Source organism: Haliotis cracherodii, unplaced genomic scaffold, assembly GCF_022045235.1.
Source record: "Haliotis cracherodii isolate W230 unplaced genomic scaffold, xgHalCrac1.p SCAF_9, whole genome shotgun sequence".
NCBI lineage: Eukaryota > Metazoa > Mollusca > Gastropoda > Lepetellida > Haliotidae > Haliotis > Haliotis cracherodii.
Genome location: NW_027266343.1, coordinates 45482353 through 45502423, shown reverse-complemented (window position 1 = coordinate 45502423; position 20071 = coordinate 45482353). Strand labels below are relative to the sequence as shown.

The 20071-nt window shown below is 36.5% G+C and overlaps 1 protein-coding gene across 1 annotated transcript; it reads right to left on the bottom strand.

Annotated features, from left to right (window-relative positions):
- Window positions 1-10542: 10542 nt before the first annotated feature.
- Window positions 10543-18806, bottom strand: LOC139451912 (chorion peroxidase-like). Its single transcript, XM_071233198.1, has 13 exons — window positions 18744-18806; window positions 15299-15329; window positions 14064-14175; window positions 13813-13946; window positions 13476-13649; window positions 13258-13324; window positions 12867-12961; window positions 12608-12703; window positions 12392-12484; window positions 11583-12246; window positions 11286-11455; window positions 10927-11032; window positions 10543-10603 (listed from the first exon to the last, which is right to left on the bottom strand). The coding sequence occupies exons 1-13, from the start codon at window positions 18804-18806 to the stop codon at window positions 10543-10545; spliced, it is 1866 nt and encodes a 621-aa protein (XP_071089299.1).
- Between the last annotated feature and the right edge of the window lie 1265 nt (window positions 18807-20071).

Sequence of the window (20071 nt, the reverse complement as noted above, 5' to 3'; positions counted from 1 at the left end):
CTGATCTAAATTTGGAGAAGGCAGAGCGGTAAGAACGAGGCATATACATACTTACATAACTTTCACATCCATACCCATCTTTAAACATTCTATACGTACGTAATTTGTTACTACCCGTTCTTCCGCCAGGCATGCATAAACGTTCATTCCAATCAGACACATACTTTCCCATGCAAATATCTTGCACACGTACAACTACACTTTTCACGCTAACATTCTCAGAAATATTCAGACCCCATTCGTTCAGCTTTGCCCTCACACGAAAATTCCAGTTTTTCACACGTCCACTAGCATAACGTTCAGACCACATAAAAACATACTTATTTAATCTAAGGGACATTTTAGTAAAACGACAATATTGTCTAACAATACACATCAACTGTCTAACTATCGGAGGAATCAATCCCATATCTCCATTAACAGCAACATTTGGAGCGTATTTACCCAACCCTAAGAAAAATCTCAAAGCACGATGGTGAACAGCATTTACAGAAGAAATGTCACGATGACCCCATATAGATGCCCCCTAACTCAAGACTGGCCAAACCATCGTATCATACAATTTTGAATAAGTAGTGGATTGCATACCTCCAATTGCCTTATATTTACATGTAAGAAGACCTAATGCTCTGTTAGCCGATTTAGCTGCTGCTTTTGCCATAGCATTGTAGTCAAGATGTTCCGTGAGCAGTAGGCCTAAATAATTATAACAATCAACAATGTCTAAAACAGAGTTACCAATATTAAAAAAGGCTGTTGTTCTTGAAACACTTACATTTCTAAAGTGTACAGTCTTGGACTTGTCATTATTAATAAGGATACTATTATCAACACACCATGTATTCATAACCTGTAATAGACGATTCAAATCATCTGTCGATTCTGCAAGTAAGATAAGATAATCAGCATATGCTAAGGCTGCAATAGTAATATCATCAACACAAATACCAATACCAGTTTCATTTAGCTTGTCAAGCAAATCATTAATAAAAACGTTAAACAGAACTGGCGAAAGTAAACATCCTTGTTTTAAACCACGATTAACATTAAACCAGGGTGTAAGCATACCATTTATACGTACACTGCATTTCACATTATCATATAAAGATTGAAGTGCTAGAAACATTTTCCCTTTCACACCAATGTTACATAATCAAAGTTATGTAAAACAAAGAACTGAAACTGGAGAAAGTATAAGTTTCTTGTTAACTGACCTAAGAAACTAATAAAATAATTAATGTAATTGTGTTGTTAAGATTATATATCATAGTAATATATAAATAATAACTGAAACGGGAGAAAGTGTATGGTTCTTGTTAATTGACTAAAATACCAATAAAATAATTCATATCTCTCACAATCTTTTATGAACTTCTCCACAAAATATGTCACGTGACCCTTCCCTTCAGATATGTAGTTCTTTTAGCTTGAACATCACAAGGATCTAATCAGTATATTCACTTTAACTTGCTACTGTAATTTTAATCGTTTTCATAATATACTTTGAGGACATATTTTCAATACACCATCTCTTTCTTATTCCGTAAGAGGCGACTAACATGATCGAATGGTCAGGCTCGCTGACATAATTGATGCATGTCATCGTTTCCCTTTTGCGTAGATCGATGATCATAATGTCAATCACTGGCTTGTCTGGTCTAGACTCGATTATTTACAGACTGCCGTCATTTGCTTGAATACTGCTAAGTGCGGTTAATTCATTTTTATTTACACAGAGAAGTTTTCAAGTAGTAGTAGTACTAGTAGTAGTAGTAGTAGTAGTAGTAGTAGTAGTAGTAGTAAAAATAGCAGAAGTAGTAGTAGTTGTTGTTGTTTTAGTAGCGATGTTGCAGTAGTGGTATCCAATATGATCAAAATGTCAATTACAGGAATGTCTGGCCCGGACACGAAACAACAAACAAACAAGCAAATCTTTCAAATTCATTATTATTCACACAGCCAAGTTTTCAAGTAGTAGTAGTAGTAGTAGTAGTAGTAGTAGTAGTAGTAGTAGTAGTTAGTAGTAGTTTGTTGTTGTTTTAGTAGTGGTATCCAATATGTGTCTCAAGTATCACGTGCCCATGTTATCTGCCAAAGATTCGCTTATCCATACTCGATGAAACATACATACTGACTGTTGCATATATCAACGTTGACAACCAGTACTAACTTTCCAGAATTATAATTGAGATTTGTGTGTACAACATAAAATGTACGACTGGACTTCGTGTTTATGATAAAGTGGAAAATTTACGATTACATTGAATTGTCAGTTCCTATTAGCAATATCGATGATGGACAATTATTTTCAAAAGTTGACCCTGTATGTATTATTTCATTTATTAAATCCTCCAGACACAAAACGTGGTAACTATTTCAATGCGTCCCAACACTTGTCTACAAAACATGTCAAGAACAACTCCTGATGAGAAGCGGATTACCAATTGTCTCATCATTATTATACCACTCAATTACAGTTGATGACGACACGCCCACATCAACACCATTCATTGATATAATCCCGGATTTGTTGTGAAAACAAGATGTAAACAAATATGTAAGAACCATGCCCGATCTATCCACTCTCATATAATACAATCATTGCTTCGTGGCGCAACCTACATATGCATCTGTATCCCTCTAAAGCACGTTCAGTGCTTTCAATGTATTTAATGTATCCTTTGATGTGAAAAGTTTGTATACTAATTTACCCCATGATCTAGGATTAGCGGTGCAATATAAGTTAAATAAGCATCCAGATGCCATTGACTGCAATTTCACGCATACATTCATCATGGAATCTTTGAAATGTATACTGGAGAACAACACGTTCTATTTCAACAAGTTTTATCAGCAAATAAACGGAACAGCCATGGGAACAAAGTAGCACCCACATACGCCACTCTGGTAATGGGATACTTAGAAGAAATGTTATATTCCAAAGCAGAATATTAGGTGGATGTAAAGTGAAAGAGTTATTCAATTTCCGGAAGACTCTGGATTCGATCCATCCTCTGATTGCATTCTCTTTGGAATGTGACCACAATTTCAGAGATTTCATTTTTGGACGCGAATGTTATTAAGCAAGGCGGCCAACTGAAAACAAATATTTACTACAAGCCGACGGACACGCATCAATACCTACAATTCAATTCATGTCATCCACGGCACACTAAAATTAATATTCCATATTCGATGGCAAGAAGAGTGTGTACTATTGTTTCGGATGTGGACACAAGAAACCGAGGATTAAAAGAATTAAAGACATATCTCCAACTACAAGGATATCCATGTGGAGTGGTTAAAGACGCTGTAAATAAAGGAATGAAAATTCCATGAGAAACATTAATGAAAACAAAAGAAACAGATACAGACACGGACATTCTTCCATTTGTGTGTACCTACAATCCTCGAAACTGTAAAGTAATGCCCGTTATAAAAGCCAATTTTTCCAATTTTACAACAAAGTAAAACTGTGAAAACATCTTTATCTAACTGTAAACTTATACGCAGTACCAGACAGCCTAAAAATCTCAAAGTTTAAGTTTAAGTTCTTTGTCCATCCAAATACTCACAAAATGCAAATACCGTCAGTGTAACAAAGTGTAACACACCTCGATGTGGAGCTTGCCCAATAATAATTGAAGACTGTAAATTTATTTTTTTCCACGATAAACTATTTACTGTTAAAAACAACATGAATTGTCGCAGTAAAGATGTTATATATGTTTTAAAATGTGCGGGATGTGGTGAGGATTATATTGGAGAAACTGATATGCAACTAAAAGACCCAATCAGTGTACGCAGACAACAAATTCTAGATACAAATTACGTTGTATAAATGTAAGCAAACACATTGATGAATGCGGGAGTGGTCATTATACTGTCTTTCCGTTTTATAGATTATATATATGTATATATATGCATTTACTTAAGAATTGAACGTCAGTTTGGATGGTTTCACTGAAGTGTGAACGATTTAATGGCGCTGGTTAAACTGTGTGAACCTCTGAACAAATTTACAAACAATATTTGGGATAAATCAAATCTTAAAAATAGGTTACAGGAAGATGAACAAAAATATAAACATGGCCTCGATGCACCGAGCCGAGGTCAACCTTCTAGCGCTGATTTATATATGACATCACATAAGTTTATAAAGAGGAGCATGAGGATGAAATTTATAATTACATGCTGTTGAAAATGACGTTTATGGAGCAGTTATGGAAAACAACCCGACGTTTGAACCCTCTCATAGCACTAGCTAATTGGGAATATTACCGATTTATGGATGTGTTGCTTGTGTTTGGATAATTGCAAACCAATTCCGACGATGCGGAATGGACTGGTGGGGATTGAACCGAGTGCTCTGAAACTTGCGTGTTTTGTGTTAATTTTCAACGTCAGGGTGTGTTATATTTGGAGTTTGGGATTTGTCGCGTGTGTTGTAATACTTTGCTAAATTAGCTGGTGTTTCTTGTCACCTACTGTATGACCAGCTTCATTTCTGTGCCCCGTCACTCCTCATGTGCCGCCTCTTCTTGACCTAGAATGCACGGAGAAGGTCGAACTCAGAAACCGGAATAGTAGATTTCTAATTACGTCTACGGATTTTTTCTCGTCTCCGTTGACCAATCGGTAAAACAGGCAAAGGTTTTGAGGTTTTTTAAATTTATGTTGATGTTTTATGGTTTCTCAAAAGCTTTTTTTCCCGATGCGATAGTGAATCGGGTTTCAGTTTGGGATTGATCAGGAGCAGTCGCGTTTGCTCTGTGTCAACGGCCACATCTGAGCAGGGTACTTCATTGTTTTCATTGTTGCTAGATTCCTGTCATTTCCGAAAACAAGGCATCAAAGTCAATATCGCTCAATAAATCAATTTCGTTCACCTCAGTAATTTTTACAGGATTAATTTTCTTTACTTGCATTATTAGTATCCAAATCACCGTAAGGACAATCCATTCGGTTTCATGTAGCAGCTAGACATCAGACACCAGAACCAAAGCATTTATTCATTTGTAAGCCAGATGAAATGTTACAAGACCAGGCAAAAATACTAAATTAATTATATTGCTGATAAATGCAGGGATTAAAAAGAAAATCGAAAAACGAGTTGATCGTAAACACCGATCGAAAAGTCGGGGAAACCCCGGAAAGTAGTTCCGGCAAAAGTTCACACGATCAATTTCACAAAAGATTGTTCACATCGTGTGAACATTATTTGTGTCCGTTCACAGGTATGTGAACTCCAAACATCAGATCACGTGACTACCCCTCAGCATGAAAGAAACGGTGTAAACTTCAAAGTAGGAAATTATTTGCATTTATGTGTCTCTTGGGCCATTTTGGTTGGACAATTCACCATCTATGTTGACATATTTAATAGATGCATGTATTACTATGTGCACATGATAACGGTATGTCGTGTGACGCAACAATAAACTATATTCTTATCGTATGAACGAATCAGATCAATGGAAGAGCACCAACTCACAACAACTGCTCATCGTGTTCATTGACAACTGGATAATGAATGACAATAGTCACATCATTAAATGTCCTATGTGGAATAATGATATCAATTGTAGTTATTTTCACTCAAAGACGACCATATATCGATCATTTGATGACAGGGAATATCAATACCTATATAAACAGACGGACGGACATGTTTATTCAGTAATAAAGGCCATTTGCCAACAATACAATAATACGAATATTTAAATATCTTACCCCCAAAGGTATTAATATTAAATAAGTGTTTTCTCATTGTAAACGTTTTAGTTAAGAATAGACAAATGTTAAATATGGCAAGTCTCTCTGAAGAATTCATAAGATGGATACATTTTTCATACATTGTTGGATAATCTAAATAATGTGGATCTTCATGTTCATATTGCTTTCTGAGCTGGGAGTAACATTTGCATCATCATCACATGGTATTCATCTTCTAAAATCATCTTATTTTTCTTCAAACTAAATTCGCAACATATTTCATCATGAGGAATATTATCGTGTCTTCCAATCTCAACATATAATCCAAAATTACTACTTCTAAATTTTGATAAATGCAACTAAATATATTGAGGTATGTTCATTGTTACACACGATTCAGTATTATAATTATTATTATTAGAAGTGATATGTATTGTTCATAGTAGTTGCAAGTCGATGAACCTTCCAAGGATGGTATCAATTGTTGGAGAGCCTTGTTTAAATTCGCATAAAACATATCAACATCTATAATGTTCTGCTGAATCCAGACTATACAAAATCCTGGGCAAAATACAATATATATTTTTATTTAAGTAACCCACGTGTGTCTTCCAGCATAACCAATAGATTTAAGTATAATGTAAATCTCATATAGTAGTATATTATTGTTGAGGTGAATCAATTTAGGTCTGTATTCAATTGCTATTGTCATGTAAATACATTGTCTGCCAGTCTGACACACTCTCCAAGAATCTTTTTATTAAGAGTATTCTTATTAAGTCTTTTGCAGAATAAAGTCTGTATACTTTCCAAAACCTTGTCATATGAAGTTCCCCAGATTTCAGAACACAATATTGGAACTGTCACACCCTCAAATGTTTTTAAGGTGTCTTCGTATGACAAATATCCAAATTTCTTTTGATAATTATTGATGTTGATGAGTGATTGCTTGCCTTGTGAAGTGTGACAGCTAAAGATTTTACTCCATGATAATTTAGGGGTAAAAACTATCTGTCAATATCTGTAGAAGTTAACAACTTCAAGACGTCTGCCTTTTATGTTCATTGCTCAGAGTTCCTTGAAGGTCCCCTTCTTCTAAAGACAATTATTTTGGTTTTATTTAAATTCACTTGCATTATTGTAGAATCACACACAAAAAGAAATTCTAAAACACTTATTTTATTTTGTAATTGTAAAGCAGTATCTGCATATAGAAAAGCCAAAGTATTTGAAAAGTCAGCCGCTATATTCTTACCATTCTTCTCCGGATCAGATATTAATTCATTTAGAAAGTTAATAACAAATTTGGTGCTTACGACACATCCCCGACGGGTTCCCACGTCAGACTTAAAGTAATCAGATAAACCGGTTGGATTCCTTACACATGCTGATAGATTGGAATACATACATACGTGTTATTTGACTTTAAGAACTACTCTTCTCAAACTCTTTAATAAAACTTCATGATTAACTCTATCAAATGCCTTTGAAAAGTCAAAGAAGATGATGTAAAATCTAATCTTAGTTTTTGTGCAACTGCCTGTAAGTTGAAAATGTAATCAATAGTTAAATATCCGAGTCCGCTTGAGATTCGTGTATAATATTATCAATGTCTCACCAGGGCTGTAGTCTTTTATCCAGAATATATGTCAGGACTTTGTATAGTGAGTCAATAAAAGATAAGCACCTGTTGTGGACCCGTTTCGTGAAAAGGTCGGCACAGTTGTAGGTAATGGCAGTCTAAATATTTTCAGATATGGGCCAACCAAAAAAATCCAATATGGTCGCCTTGGAGGAATTAAATTCTGATATATCTCGTTTGAGCATGACCCACAATCTAAATATATCATGAAAAATTAAACATTTTGGAATGTATTTACCCAACACTACATCTTTAAAGAAAATAACTATTTTAGTAGACTATTTGATTTAGGGAATCTAAAGTGTGAAGACGCATCATTAAAGCCAATAAAATAAACCAATATTGTATACTCATATGATAAATAACAGAATATTTATAGAATAACATTGGTATCTATCAATATATGCGTGTACATGGCTAATGTTCTGGTTGGCTTGTGATCATATTTGCAAAGTGGTGTACTAATCAAATGTGCCACAACACAGTCCTACCTTGCTTTGCACCCTCTCACGTACTTACAACTACATCTCAGAAGCTATTGTCATGACTTAGAAGCTTGTGGCAGTGTAGTCCACAAAGGTGCATAACCATGTGCTACTGATATTACACATTGTTTTCGAAATGCCTGTTTCGGCCTCCAGAGTTCGCACCAACAGTGACCAGCTTGAAATATAACTCTTTTGACATGTTGGTGCAAAACAGCTGATGTCGGAGGAAGGAATCAACTGATCATCAACTCTTGTACAGATACTGGCCTGATCATACATGAAGACCACACAATGCTGAAGAACTTGCATCATGTTTTTCACATCTTGTTCGGTAAGTACATCATCAATGAGACTGAAAGCCTCAGTTGTTATCATTCAGTGTTTCCCACGCTGTCATACTGCTTTTCCAAGCACAAAAATGTCTGGACACAGCCAGAAAAGCTCGAAGTGAACAGGCTTTTTCTCTGGTCCTTGGAATCCGACAAGGACACGAAAGGCCAAATATCTGAATTGTTTGCCACTTCCAAAAGATATCCATATGCTACTGATATTACCCATCCCTACTCAGTTGCTGTGGAAATGTCTGTTTCGGCTTCCAGAGTTTGTCCCAGCAATTACCAGCTTGAAATGCTGGACTTTTGGACATTATTACCCTACATCTAGTTCACATTTGTAGTACGTCGTCCTGTGTACAAAGCACAGGTCCTATATCAAGCGATGTTAAGTAAACTGAATGGATGGGTGATCGTGTTTAGCGGCTTGACTTGTGCGAGTTTCTAGGGCTTTGGTCCTGTCCAGCAATGAAACACATATTACATGCTGTGTCACCCAGAAGTGAATTGGAAACCGACACGAAGAGACGGTTATGTGCACTTTCAGCAAGCTTCCAGGAAACATTATCTGGGACAATATGAAGAATATTTAGGGATTGGCTGGGTATTTTGTTCGGTTCATTGAGGTATGAATCGAAAAACCGATTTGCAAACTGTATGAATTCCCAATGAAACGAATCAAATGCACAGTCAAAGCTTACAATTAAATTCGACAACGAAAACATAAATAGTTTAACCAAAACTTTATTTTTATCAAAGCAGTCAAAAATGACGAGATTGATAAACTTTCCAGGAATAGGAATATATAGTGTGGCGTGACATGAATCGGGTGATTGTTTAATTTATGCACACGCCCACAAAGTCAATAGCCAATGAACGGAGAGTAGAATAAAACAAAGTTCATTGGACCTGTCAATCAAAGCAAGGGCTGAGAAAAACTGCAACAGTCAGACTGTAACGAACCGGAAGAAATATGTCCGGGAGAAGGCGGCTGTTTCAAAATGACATGGTCAGTTTCCGCCAGATTCGAACATTAATTTCCTGAGAACGGGTAGACACAGTTGAAAAAATGCTAGTTAGAAAGGAAACCCGAAGACATGAAAGTTGTGGAACCGAGGCGAGCGGGAACAAATCAGTCGAGCAAGCCTGCACGTTTGCTCATTCCTTCTCGGCCTTCTGTCTCAAAGGGTTGCTTGGACAATGAATATGCATGGATTTCGCTAAATGCCTTGTGCATCACGATGCATATGCGCAGAAGGGATTTGCTCAACAATAATAATGGGATTCACCGACACCCCGTAGTAATAAAAGTAGTCCGCTTCGTGGCTCAATGTTTTACATTCATTGGGAATGAATGCAATAACACGTGACCAATTCAGCTGATCAGAATGCAGGAATTTCAATGAACACAAGGAAAATTTAATTATATACATATAAATGAAACACTGTATGGGACAATGCGAACTATTTGCGTGTGTAGGAAGCACTGGCGGCGAAAATGGGAAGTGTAATACATGTATAGGAAGCACTGTCTGGGACAATGTAAGCAATACAATTTCAGGAAGCTTTGCTCGGAAAAATGTATTGTTAGAAACAATATGTATCTAGCACCTGGATACAATGTCATGGTACCAAATATTAACACAAATGTGAAACGTATCAATGTGCCAATGAGCCTGCCAAACGGTAGATAAATGACACTAAACCTACAAATTAGGATACCATGAAACAGAAATGCAAAAGAGAACGTATTTATTACAAAACAATTGTGAAACCAACAAATACAATTAAATGTAATATATGTTTGAATACAAGTATTGTTCAATATTGTTTCTATTAAACATATAACACGAATTTTCACACATGATCACACATATATTGATAGTTGCTTTGAGCACCACATCAACAATATATTATACAATATCATACAATGACGTAAAATAAAATATATCCCCTTTATAGATCTATGAAATAGTCCAAGTCATACATGTACAATATGTTTATGCTCTTATACGAATAAATTATACAAAACCATAAACATATACTGCCAATATTAATCTAAGAAAAATTGAACATCATACAATGGCTACTTGTATACTATGATTGAATGCTTTGTTAGTGTCACTTGATTTATCTGATATTTTAGTTAATAATTTCAGCATTATGCCATACTTAAATGTACTTATTAAAAACAATTGAACAAAAATGAGAGAAATGTAATGTATTCAGTGATTTATAGATCTTACACATCAGGACAAGTAGTGTGGGCTATACATGTTGGAACACCTCATACTAAGAAAATATTATGTTTGAAGTCTTCGAATTCAGGGCTTTTGTTGAACCTAAGGGCAGGCCAAGCAGCTTCTCATCTCCGCCATTTGGTTAAATCGATTGTTGGAAGATCGTTGCAGGGCATCATAGGATTGCTGTGAAATACAAAAATGTATCATCCCATTACAATATCAACATGTGAGCATACTTTATATGATCAGGTTTGACATTCGTATCCTATATACCTGAATGAGCCTTAATATAGCATATTCAAAGTGTGTCACACGCTGTACATGGATCCAGGATATAATTATGACTATGGTTCACTGATATACATTTTGATGACATATTACGTAACTACATGTAATGAAATACGCCAAATATACTCTGTTTCATGTTAAAATGTATTTTGGCATTTTGTCTGTACGAGATAATTAATTACTGACAAATAATAGAGCTAGATGTTTACATTCCCAACCTTTCTTTGGAGTACACTGTAAAAGGATCTCTTTGAATGGATTTCACTCCTGAATTCCTACACAGAATTTTGGCAAAGCGCATTCGTCGGATCTCAGAAAGTTGTTCTAAAATAGAAAATGCCATTAATATGTATATGTACAATTACTTCGGAGAAAAAGAGAAAATATTTTCCAAACTATTGTCAGTGAACCAGTAAAACATTTTGATGATTTGAATTAAAATGCACACAAACAATATTGTATAGCGTTTTTATCTTGAAGGCATGTTATTTATTTGATCAACTATTTTCTTGATGTCAAAATATGTACTTAACAAAACACACAAGCACGCAGAAATACAAACAGATTTGATCGGTACCTGGTGTAAAGCCCTTTCTTGGGTGAGATGTTTCGAACCAGAATGAGTCGCCATATTTCAGGTCATGAAACTGTTGACCAATCAGACAAGCGAGGAGAGGGCCCACTGCACCGCCATGCACATGCTGTTCAGCTACTGCACCGGTGAAGACGTCGATGTCATCAAGGGAACTGAAGCAAGAATATATACATGTAAGGAGAACTTGAGAAATGTCAGATAAGGGTTAAAGTATCGTTATTTTAAAAATGTGTTTCACTAATTCTGTACACATATAAGAGTAAATTAAATTAGACAAACCTGTATACACTTTTCAAAGCAGCTCCTGCTTTACCAAATACACTGTCATCAAATGAAGTCACTTTTGATAGCTGACATGCCTTGCGGAAGTTGTTGTATGATGGCAGGCCATGATCACGACCTCTCTGAATGTTCAAGGACACGATGTCAAAGCCGTTATTGCCTGATGTCTCAAACAAATGCTCAGTCATCCCACTGTTGATGAAGCGGTTGACCTCCTGATCTCTGTCCTTGAGGATGGCTTTCAGAACGGTGTCCAGATCTTTGATGACCTCAGAAGGTCTGTTGAAGAGTTCTTCTATTGGTACACGTCGATCTCCGAGGGTCAGGAAACGTGGAATGGTGGAGTGGCCGTATCTGAAGGCGGCGGTGGCAAAAACGTTGTAGATGGTGGGGTTTTGGGTAAAGTTGTACCTGAAGCTGAAGCCAGGGGTCAGTCTGTACTTCCTCATGGCCAAGGGTCCAACAATAATGGGCAGCCATTCGCGGTAGGTGACTTGTTGGATGATGGCTGACACGATCTTTCTGGCCTCCTCAAACAAGACATCATCAGGAGTGGTCGATGGCATGACATCAGCAAGTTCTTTAACTAGACGGTTGTGTTCTCTAACAAACACGGTGTGTAGCACGGCCAGACCAGGGAACACGTTCACGCGGCCATCACCTGATAATGAGGTTAGTTATAGTTGACAATGTTGTGAAATAAATTATCCATATCATTCGAAATTGTACCATATAGTCATGTGTGAAGTACTTTATGAACAGACTCTGAAAATATTACTACGAATACATTTATAAGTTGTATTTACCAGCTTCAAAACACCATTCGTTGGTATTGCTTGTTCGACAGTTGCCTCGGTTGGATTCTGATAACAGGTTATCTCCCTTGGTTTTTATGTAGGCTGAAAAGTTGAATGACGAAATTAATTTGTATTTACCAATTACACTCTTAAGTATTCTGTTAAAATTTAACATATTTGTTATATTTCGAATTATAATTCAATACAAAATTGTGTCTGACTTACGTCCGTTCCTGAGGTGATTGATTTGATTCTGACTGGGGCCGTACACGTTAGAGGCGTCCACGAACGCCGTCAGTAGGTTCAACTGTTCTCGAGTTTCTGGAAGTGACATGGTTTTGAATTAAATATGGGTGTTGTCATACAGTATTGTTTATGGTTTTTGTTACTTAATAAGGTGTATTAGAAAGAGCAGATACATAATGACAGAACAATCCTATATTGAGATGAGGTTACCTTCACAGCTTAGAACTCATATACTCACTCCTTCCAGGTGCTGGGGCTGATCTTTTGAACTCCATGCAGTTCTTTTGGAAATGTCCTTCATTTACTGGCATGGTGATTGGGAAACAAGGTCCGCTAGAACAGCAAAATAGCAAAAGAATTAACATGTTTTCTTGTCCCAATCAAACATTGTTATGATAATGTTTATGATATGTTATAATACACAAACACATGCTTAATATGACTTTTAAACTTTTAAATCATGGAAAGGAATGTGTCCCTTTCATCCTAATTATAAGCATGTATACAATGTCGCGTAATTTTAAAGTCTGTTGTATATGATTCATTTATTTCAAATATGACGAATAGATATTTCCCCCAACTCAAACAAAATGTTTAAGTGTGGAAAATATAGAATGTTAATTGCTTACCCAGCTCGTACATCAGAATGCATCTCTCCAGGTGTGTGACCATCGCAACATTTAGATTGAACATCACCTCCAAAGAAGATGTAAAGTTAATACAAAGAATTAGATGAATGTCGTAATGATTAAAACACAATATGGATTACAAAAACAAATATGTCTGATTTTAACATCACACTTCTGGTCACTTGATGGTCAGAGAGTATTGGCCACTTGGCACCTACCAGCATGGAGGGGAGTTCCGGTGAGATCGTGGTCCACAAACTGCCCCCACTGCATCACCATCACCGTGTTGTCGTCAGAAGGACTGTCAACATCCGGATGTACAGCCACACTGACAGCGCGTGGACTGGGAAGTGGATTACCGTCAACGCCTCTCATTCGGGGAACGAACTTGCCTGGAAAGCCAAACCTATCCTTTTAAAGTTCACTAACGTATGGTTAGTTGTGATATTGATAAGGGCATAACTAAATGTCCAAATTGGAATAATTACAAGACTTTCTACCAAATGACTTTAAGTTCTGATATCAATATGATATCAGAAAAAATCTGTTCTTTACCATCATCATATACAGGATCAATAAATCTCCGGAATGGTTGGTTAGTTGATCCCCAGGTTGGCCAGCGAGCATTGTTGCAACTTCCGTCCATTGTCCGGTAGCGGGCGTCTTGTTTGCAGTCGATAGAGCGCCGTCTGTAAAAGTGAATGATGTTATCAAGTCCAATGATAATTGGTGTAAGTATCAACTACATTGAACTCCCACATACAAACGAAGGTGTCCGTATATGTGAGAATTAGAACATAACTGACCTGATGGTGTGTTTGTCTTGATACTTGGATGTGCTGATGTCTTCTAAGGAGATCTGAGACGTCTCGGCGGCGTCAGCCAGTGTACAAACAACATACTTGTCTTCGTCATCACCTACGTCAAAGTAAAGGCATCAACACACTGCTTACTATCATGGGACAATTTCAGTGTCCTTTAACTTCAGAAGTCGGATCAAAGGTCGCAACATCTGAACTAGTTGATGTTTTAAATTGTATAATGATGTTTTTATCAGCAAAATATTTGTTTTAAATAATCGGAATTAGTCATCGTTACGTCCAATATGCAATAAATCCTCTGAAACGTATGAGTATAAGTATGATCAGATTTGTCAGATAGACAAATCATGGATAGTGATGCCGATAATGTAGGACAATGAACGTGATGTCCATAAGTCTGTTTTCTCTCATCTCCCCGAGGCAAGAGCGTTAACTGACTTTAAATGTCCAGTTTCCACCCTTGCCAAACTAGGCTGGAATTCCTGGGCTCGATCGTAGCGCCACCAGTGGCTATTACGAGTTATGTCCTTTCTATGCCTCTCCTATTGACCAATCAGTTTCAACCTATCGTATCACTTGCATTTGTTTCAAACAAAACGGTGGCGCCCAGTCAAGACGATCTGGTCGATAATCAAGATCTATATTGTGATAAAACGAGTCTTACATCGCGATGTGCATGTGCATCAAATCACGTGAGCACCTTGATTAAAAACATGAAAAGATCTGTTGACAACGAGTTAGCGGTGCACATGCTTTGCAAATCCTGTAGTCGACCGAAATCTGCATGACACTCTACTAACCGGATTTCGATTTCGGTGCACGATTTTGATTGGACTATGCATAGACTCGTTAGTCCAGCCAAAATGTAACTCCATAATACCAGCCTAGTTCGGCAAGGGTGGAAACTGGACTTTTATAGACAGCATTACTCTCTCCAACAAATGTGTACCCCGTCTCATCTCACTAAATATAATATCCGGACAGTAAAGCATTCAAATTATACTTAGTAAAATTGATATCACAAAATGTACGTTACTACAATGAAGAACTAAGTACAATAGTAAGTAGAAAGGTTGGCATGTTTAGAACTGGTGTCTCTTTATTTCAGCATGTAACATGATGCCAGTTGCGTCAGTTATACCCAAGCAGATGTGTATTATTCCATCCTTCACTATTGCTTGTCAAGATTTGTTTCACTATTTTTAAAACACTATACTCACGTTGCTTAATGACGGAATTGATGTTGTTAACCTATAAAGAAATGAGTGAACATAGGTTAAATAATCAGCCAAGGGTAAAACAGATGTGATAATTTCCAAAAGAGTAAGCTTCCTGTTGCTTTTTAAGCCTCCTCTGCGGTATTCGCTACCGCACTCTAGCGGGCGGAGCTTAAACGAGTGATCTGACAGGTCAATATGACGTCATGATCACACACGAATTTCATTGGTTAATGCGTAAACGAGAGAGGTCACGTAAACACCCACCCATGTGGGCCGTTTGACAACAAGGACGTAAGTTTTAATAGTAATAAATATCCATCAAACAATTCCAAGTCTTTTCATCTTCATAAAATGATACCGTGGAATGAAAACTTTATATTATTTCACGTCGGAATGAAGATAAAAATATTAAGATACGGACAGCCTCATGTACTTCGAAACGATGTTCAGATAAATGTTTGTTCACATTAATTCTGTTACGTGTGTGAAAATGGATTTCAACATTATTTTCATCAAGCTTATTCAGGTCGCTGGCTACACAGATCATCCTCTCTTGTAAACTACTTCGGCATTAACACATGTTTTGTCTCGAAGCTCAAAGCAACAATGTTTCTCTCAGATACATTTTTCTCCATCCATGACGAGCATCTGTCATAATGCCAATGCCTCAACAATCTTCCTGGTCAGTTGAATTCAACAACGTAATACTCACGGCTATTTGCGGGCTATCTAAAGTCAAGGTGGGGCTTCAACATGATGAGAGAAAGCAGTTTTTTAGAACCATAAGTCCATAGTAAGAAATTACATGATATTTCTTATATATACTGATTTTCTACAGACCATCAATCGCCAGTTAAATACTTACACTGATGATGAGAAGAAGAATGCTAAGAAAACGTAGAAGAAGTCACTGAAACACATTTAGCTACATCTGTAAAATCATCGGATCTACTGATAGATAGTTACTGTTCCCAGTTAGAATGTTTTAGAGACATAGAGAATGTTTTGGGGCAGGTATTGCGGTCTTTTTTCGTGATTCATTGAGTGTTAAACATAGAATAGATTTATAATTACACAATTATGAAATAATGTGTTTTCAAATATATCTGCCTCAAAAGAGTTTGTTATTGTGTGTTACTTAACACCCCTACATCATAATGGGATTATCTTGACAACTCAGTGGAAACAGCTCTGGACATTTCATCAAATACAGCTCCAAATGGAGATTGGAGATTGAATAACAATGTACACCACCTTCAAGATATAATGGTGAGTAAAGATCTACGTAATCTCATTAAACAGCCCACGCGTATTACACAAACCTCGGCTACTCTGATTGACCCTATTGTTATAAGCCCGGACAGCGAAACTGTAGAAGCCGGCGTTTTAGACTTTAGCGTCCATATCAGTGACCACAAGTGGGTTTTTGTCACTTTATCCAATTGTGTCAATTTTACAAAGCCCTATGTAAGAGATGCTTTACTTTACAAGCAAGGTGATTATCAACGACTAAACCAGTTTATTGTTTCCACATATTGGACGAGCAATCTACATCAGAGACAGACTCAGAAATACGATAAAATTATACTGCAAACCAAATGACTTTCTAAGGTACAAAAAAAAGAAATACTGTCAATAATCTCCGAAAACAAGCAAAAGAGGACTTGTAACTTAGATGGGGTTTTATCAACTGTATCAAAAGAAAATAACTCCAACTATTGGAAATTACTTAGATTATTCTGAAGGATTCTGGAACTACAACAACAATACCCACTTTGGTCACTGATGTTTCAAGTATGCCACCCGCTTTTTCAGATTCCGAAATATACATTTCAGTTCAGTCACAAATATCAATAATTCTAACCATGTGTTACCTGATACTTATAACAATGTGATGCTATCCATCAAGATTTTCATGTTTAACACAACGAGATAATCGATTTGATAAAGTCACTTCCAGTAAACAAGGCTAGTCGTCCAGATAACATTAATCATCGCTTATTGAATCATATTGACCATGCAACAGCAAAATATTGTTCAATTTGTCTGTGCTTAAGCACGAATTTCCACACTTATGGAAATTGGCATATGTCATTCCTATATATAAGAAAGGGGATAAATCTTCACCTTACAATTTTAGACCTGTATCACTACTATCATGTTTCTGTAAGATTTGTGAGCGACTCGTTTTCAAGAGGTTGTATAATCATCTTTTCGGTCATAACTTGCTGTTTAAATACCAATCAGGATTTGTACCAGGACACTCAACTACCTTTCAACTACATACATGAATAATTTTGCATGGATTTCTGTGACATTTCTAAAGCACTTGACTGAGTTTGGCAGAGGGGGTCACTTTTTGACGGTACATTGTTATTCTTTAGTTATATTTATGACATATGCTATGAAATGAGAATAGTAAAAGGATGAACTAAAATGTCCTCCCGTCGCAGCCTATATCACGAAACTGGATGCCAGCCTTGAGCGTATAGAAGAAACGTCAACAAACTTGTAACTATGTTTAAAACAATAAATAAGCAATGCCCTTCGTATAAAACTGATCTTATACCACCATCTGTGTTACAGAACGTCAATTATAATCTCAGAAACCGCCGTGATTATGTAGTACCATTTGCACGGATATCTACGTTTAAAAGGTCTTATGTTATAGACACATTAGGCCAATGGAATAATCTACCATCAGAAATAAGGGATAGTTCGTCAATATCTTCTGTCGCATCTGAGCAGCCTTCATCACCACCTATGCACTATTATTGCGGTAAGAGATCTACAAACATATTGCACACCTGATTGAGACACATTTGTAGCACACAAAATTCCGACCTGTTTCGTTTTATCTTATCTGATACTATTTACTGTAAATGCGGAGCTCCGTGTGAAAATACATTCCATGTCTTCTTAGAATGTACCTTATATGATGATTTTAGGGAGACATTACTGACAGCTATCGATAATCTTGAAAGACAAAAAAACTCTACATATTACTCTATTTGGTCACCCATACCTAAATGGTTTCCTGAATACAAAATATTCTTGTCTGTACACAAATATATAGAAACGACTAACAGATTCAGTAGATAGCATGTTATTGTTTCCAAATTGTTAATCATTAGTATTGTTAAATCTATATGTAAAAACTAAAATATATAATATTTGCATATGAATGAGATGCACGCTGTCTTCACTTTCCAGCACATTCTACATATCCTTTATATGAGCACTGAATCAATATTGCGCACAATGTTTCAACAATGTCAAGCTTCAATTGTAAATTGTTCATTTCCATTATGAAATACTAGTATTATGTTTAACTGCATATAGGGAGAATGCGGTAATAAGTGTTGCACTTGTGCCCAATCCCTTTGTCTTTTGGGACAATAAAATATCATGTTAATAAGAAGAAGAAAAACAAAAAACAGCCTACCTCTTTGTCCGCCTCGCCAGCAATGACCACGGTCAACATACACACAAACAACACAACTTTCATAGTTTCTGCTTCTGTCAAGGACAAAGTGGGAACGTATGATACACCAAAGATTGGGCCTGGTATATATACTCATATTCCTGGACTAAGTCAACACAGATTACCCTAGAATTCGCTCTCGCCTGGTGGGCATAATCCGACATATCTACATGTTGGAGCTGAACATCTTGGATTATGTCGACGTAGGCTGATTATCCCGGAATATCAATAACGAGGCAGTTGGTAAACTGTTTCTCATCAGGGGGTATTATTGACATGTGTTGTTAAGATTATATATCATAGTAATATATAAATAATAACTGAAACGGGAGAAAGTGTATGGTTCTTGTTAATTGACTAAAATACCAATAAAATAATTCATATCTCTCACAATCTTTTATGAACTTCTCCACAAAATATGTCACGTGACCCTTCCCTTCAGATATGTAGTTCCTTTAGCTTGAATATCACAAGGATCTAATCAGTATATTCACTTTAACTTGCTACTGTAATTTTTATCGTTCTCATAATATACTTTGAGGACATATTTTCAATACACCATCTCTTTCTTATTCCGTAAGAGGCGACTAACAGGAACGTATGGTCAGGCTCACTGACTTAGTTTATGCATGTCATCGTTTCCCATTTGCGTAGGTCGATGATCATAATGTCAATCACTGGCTTGTCTGGTCTAGACTTGATTATTTACAGACTGCCGTCATTTGCTGGAATACTGCTGAGTGCAGCGTGAAACAACAAACAAACAAGCAAATCTTTCCAATCCATTTTTATTCACACAGCTAAGTTTTCAAGTAGTAGTAGTAGTAGTAGTAGTAGTAGTAGTAGTAGTAGTTTGTTGTTTTAGTTTTAGTAGCGCTGTTGCAGTAGTGGTATCTAATATGTGTCTCAAGTATCACTTGCCTTTGTCATCTGCCAAAGTTTCGCTTTCAGTACTCGATAAAACAAACTGACTGCTGCATGTATCAACGTTCACAACCAGTACAAACTTTCTACAATTATTATCGAGATATTTATGTACCACATAAAATGTACGACTCAAATTCGTGTTTATTAGTACCTGTACAATTAACAATTACATTCAATTGTCAGGTCTTGTTAAAAAATGAACGATAATGGAAAATTAGTTTCAAAAGTTGACTCTATATGTATTATTTCATTGTATGCAGGGACTAGAAAATCCTCCAGACACAAAACGTAGCAACAACTGGAATGTATGTGTCTCCCAGCACTTGTCTACAAAGCTTTCGAGAACAACTCGTGATAAGAAG

Excerpts from the sequence above, each read along its gene's own strand:
- LOC139451912 (XM_071233198.1), bottom strand. The coding sequence starts at position 18,806 with ATGAAAGTTGTGTTGTTTGTGTGTATGTTGACCGTGGTCATTGCTGGC. Across the intron at positions 11,033-11,285 it reads AAGAAAGGGCTTTACACCAG|AACAACTTTCTGAGATCCGA; the intron begins GTACCGATCAAA and ends TTTCTATTTTAG. Across the intron at positions 10,604-10,926 it reads ACAGTGTACTCCAAAGAAAG|CAATCCTATGATGCCCTGCA; the intron begins GTTGGGAATGTA and ends TGTATTTCACAG.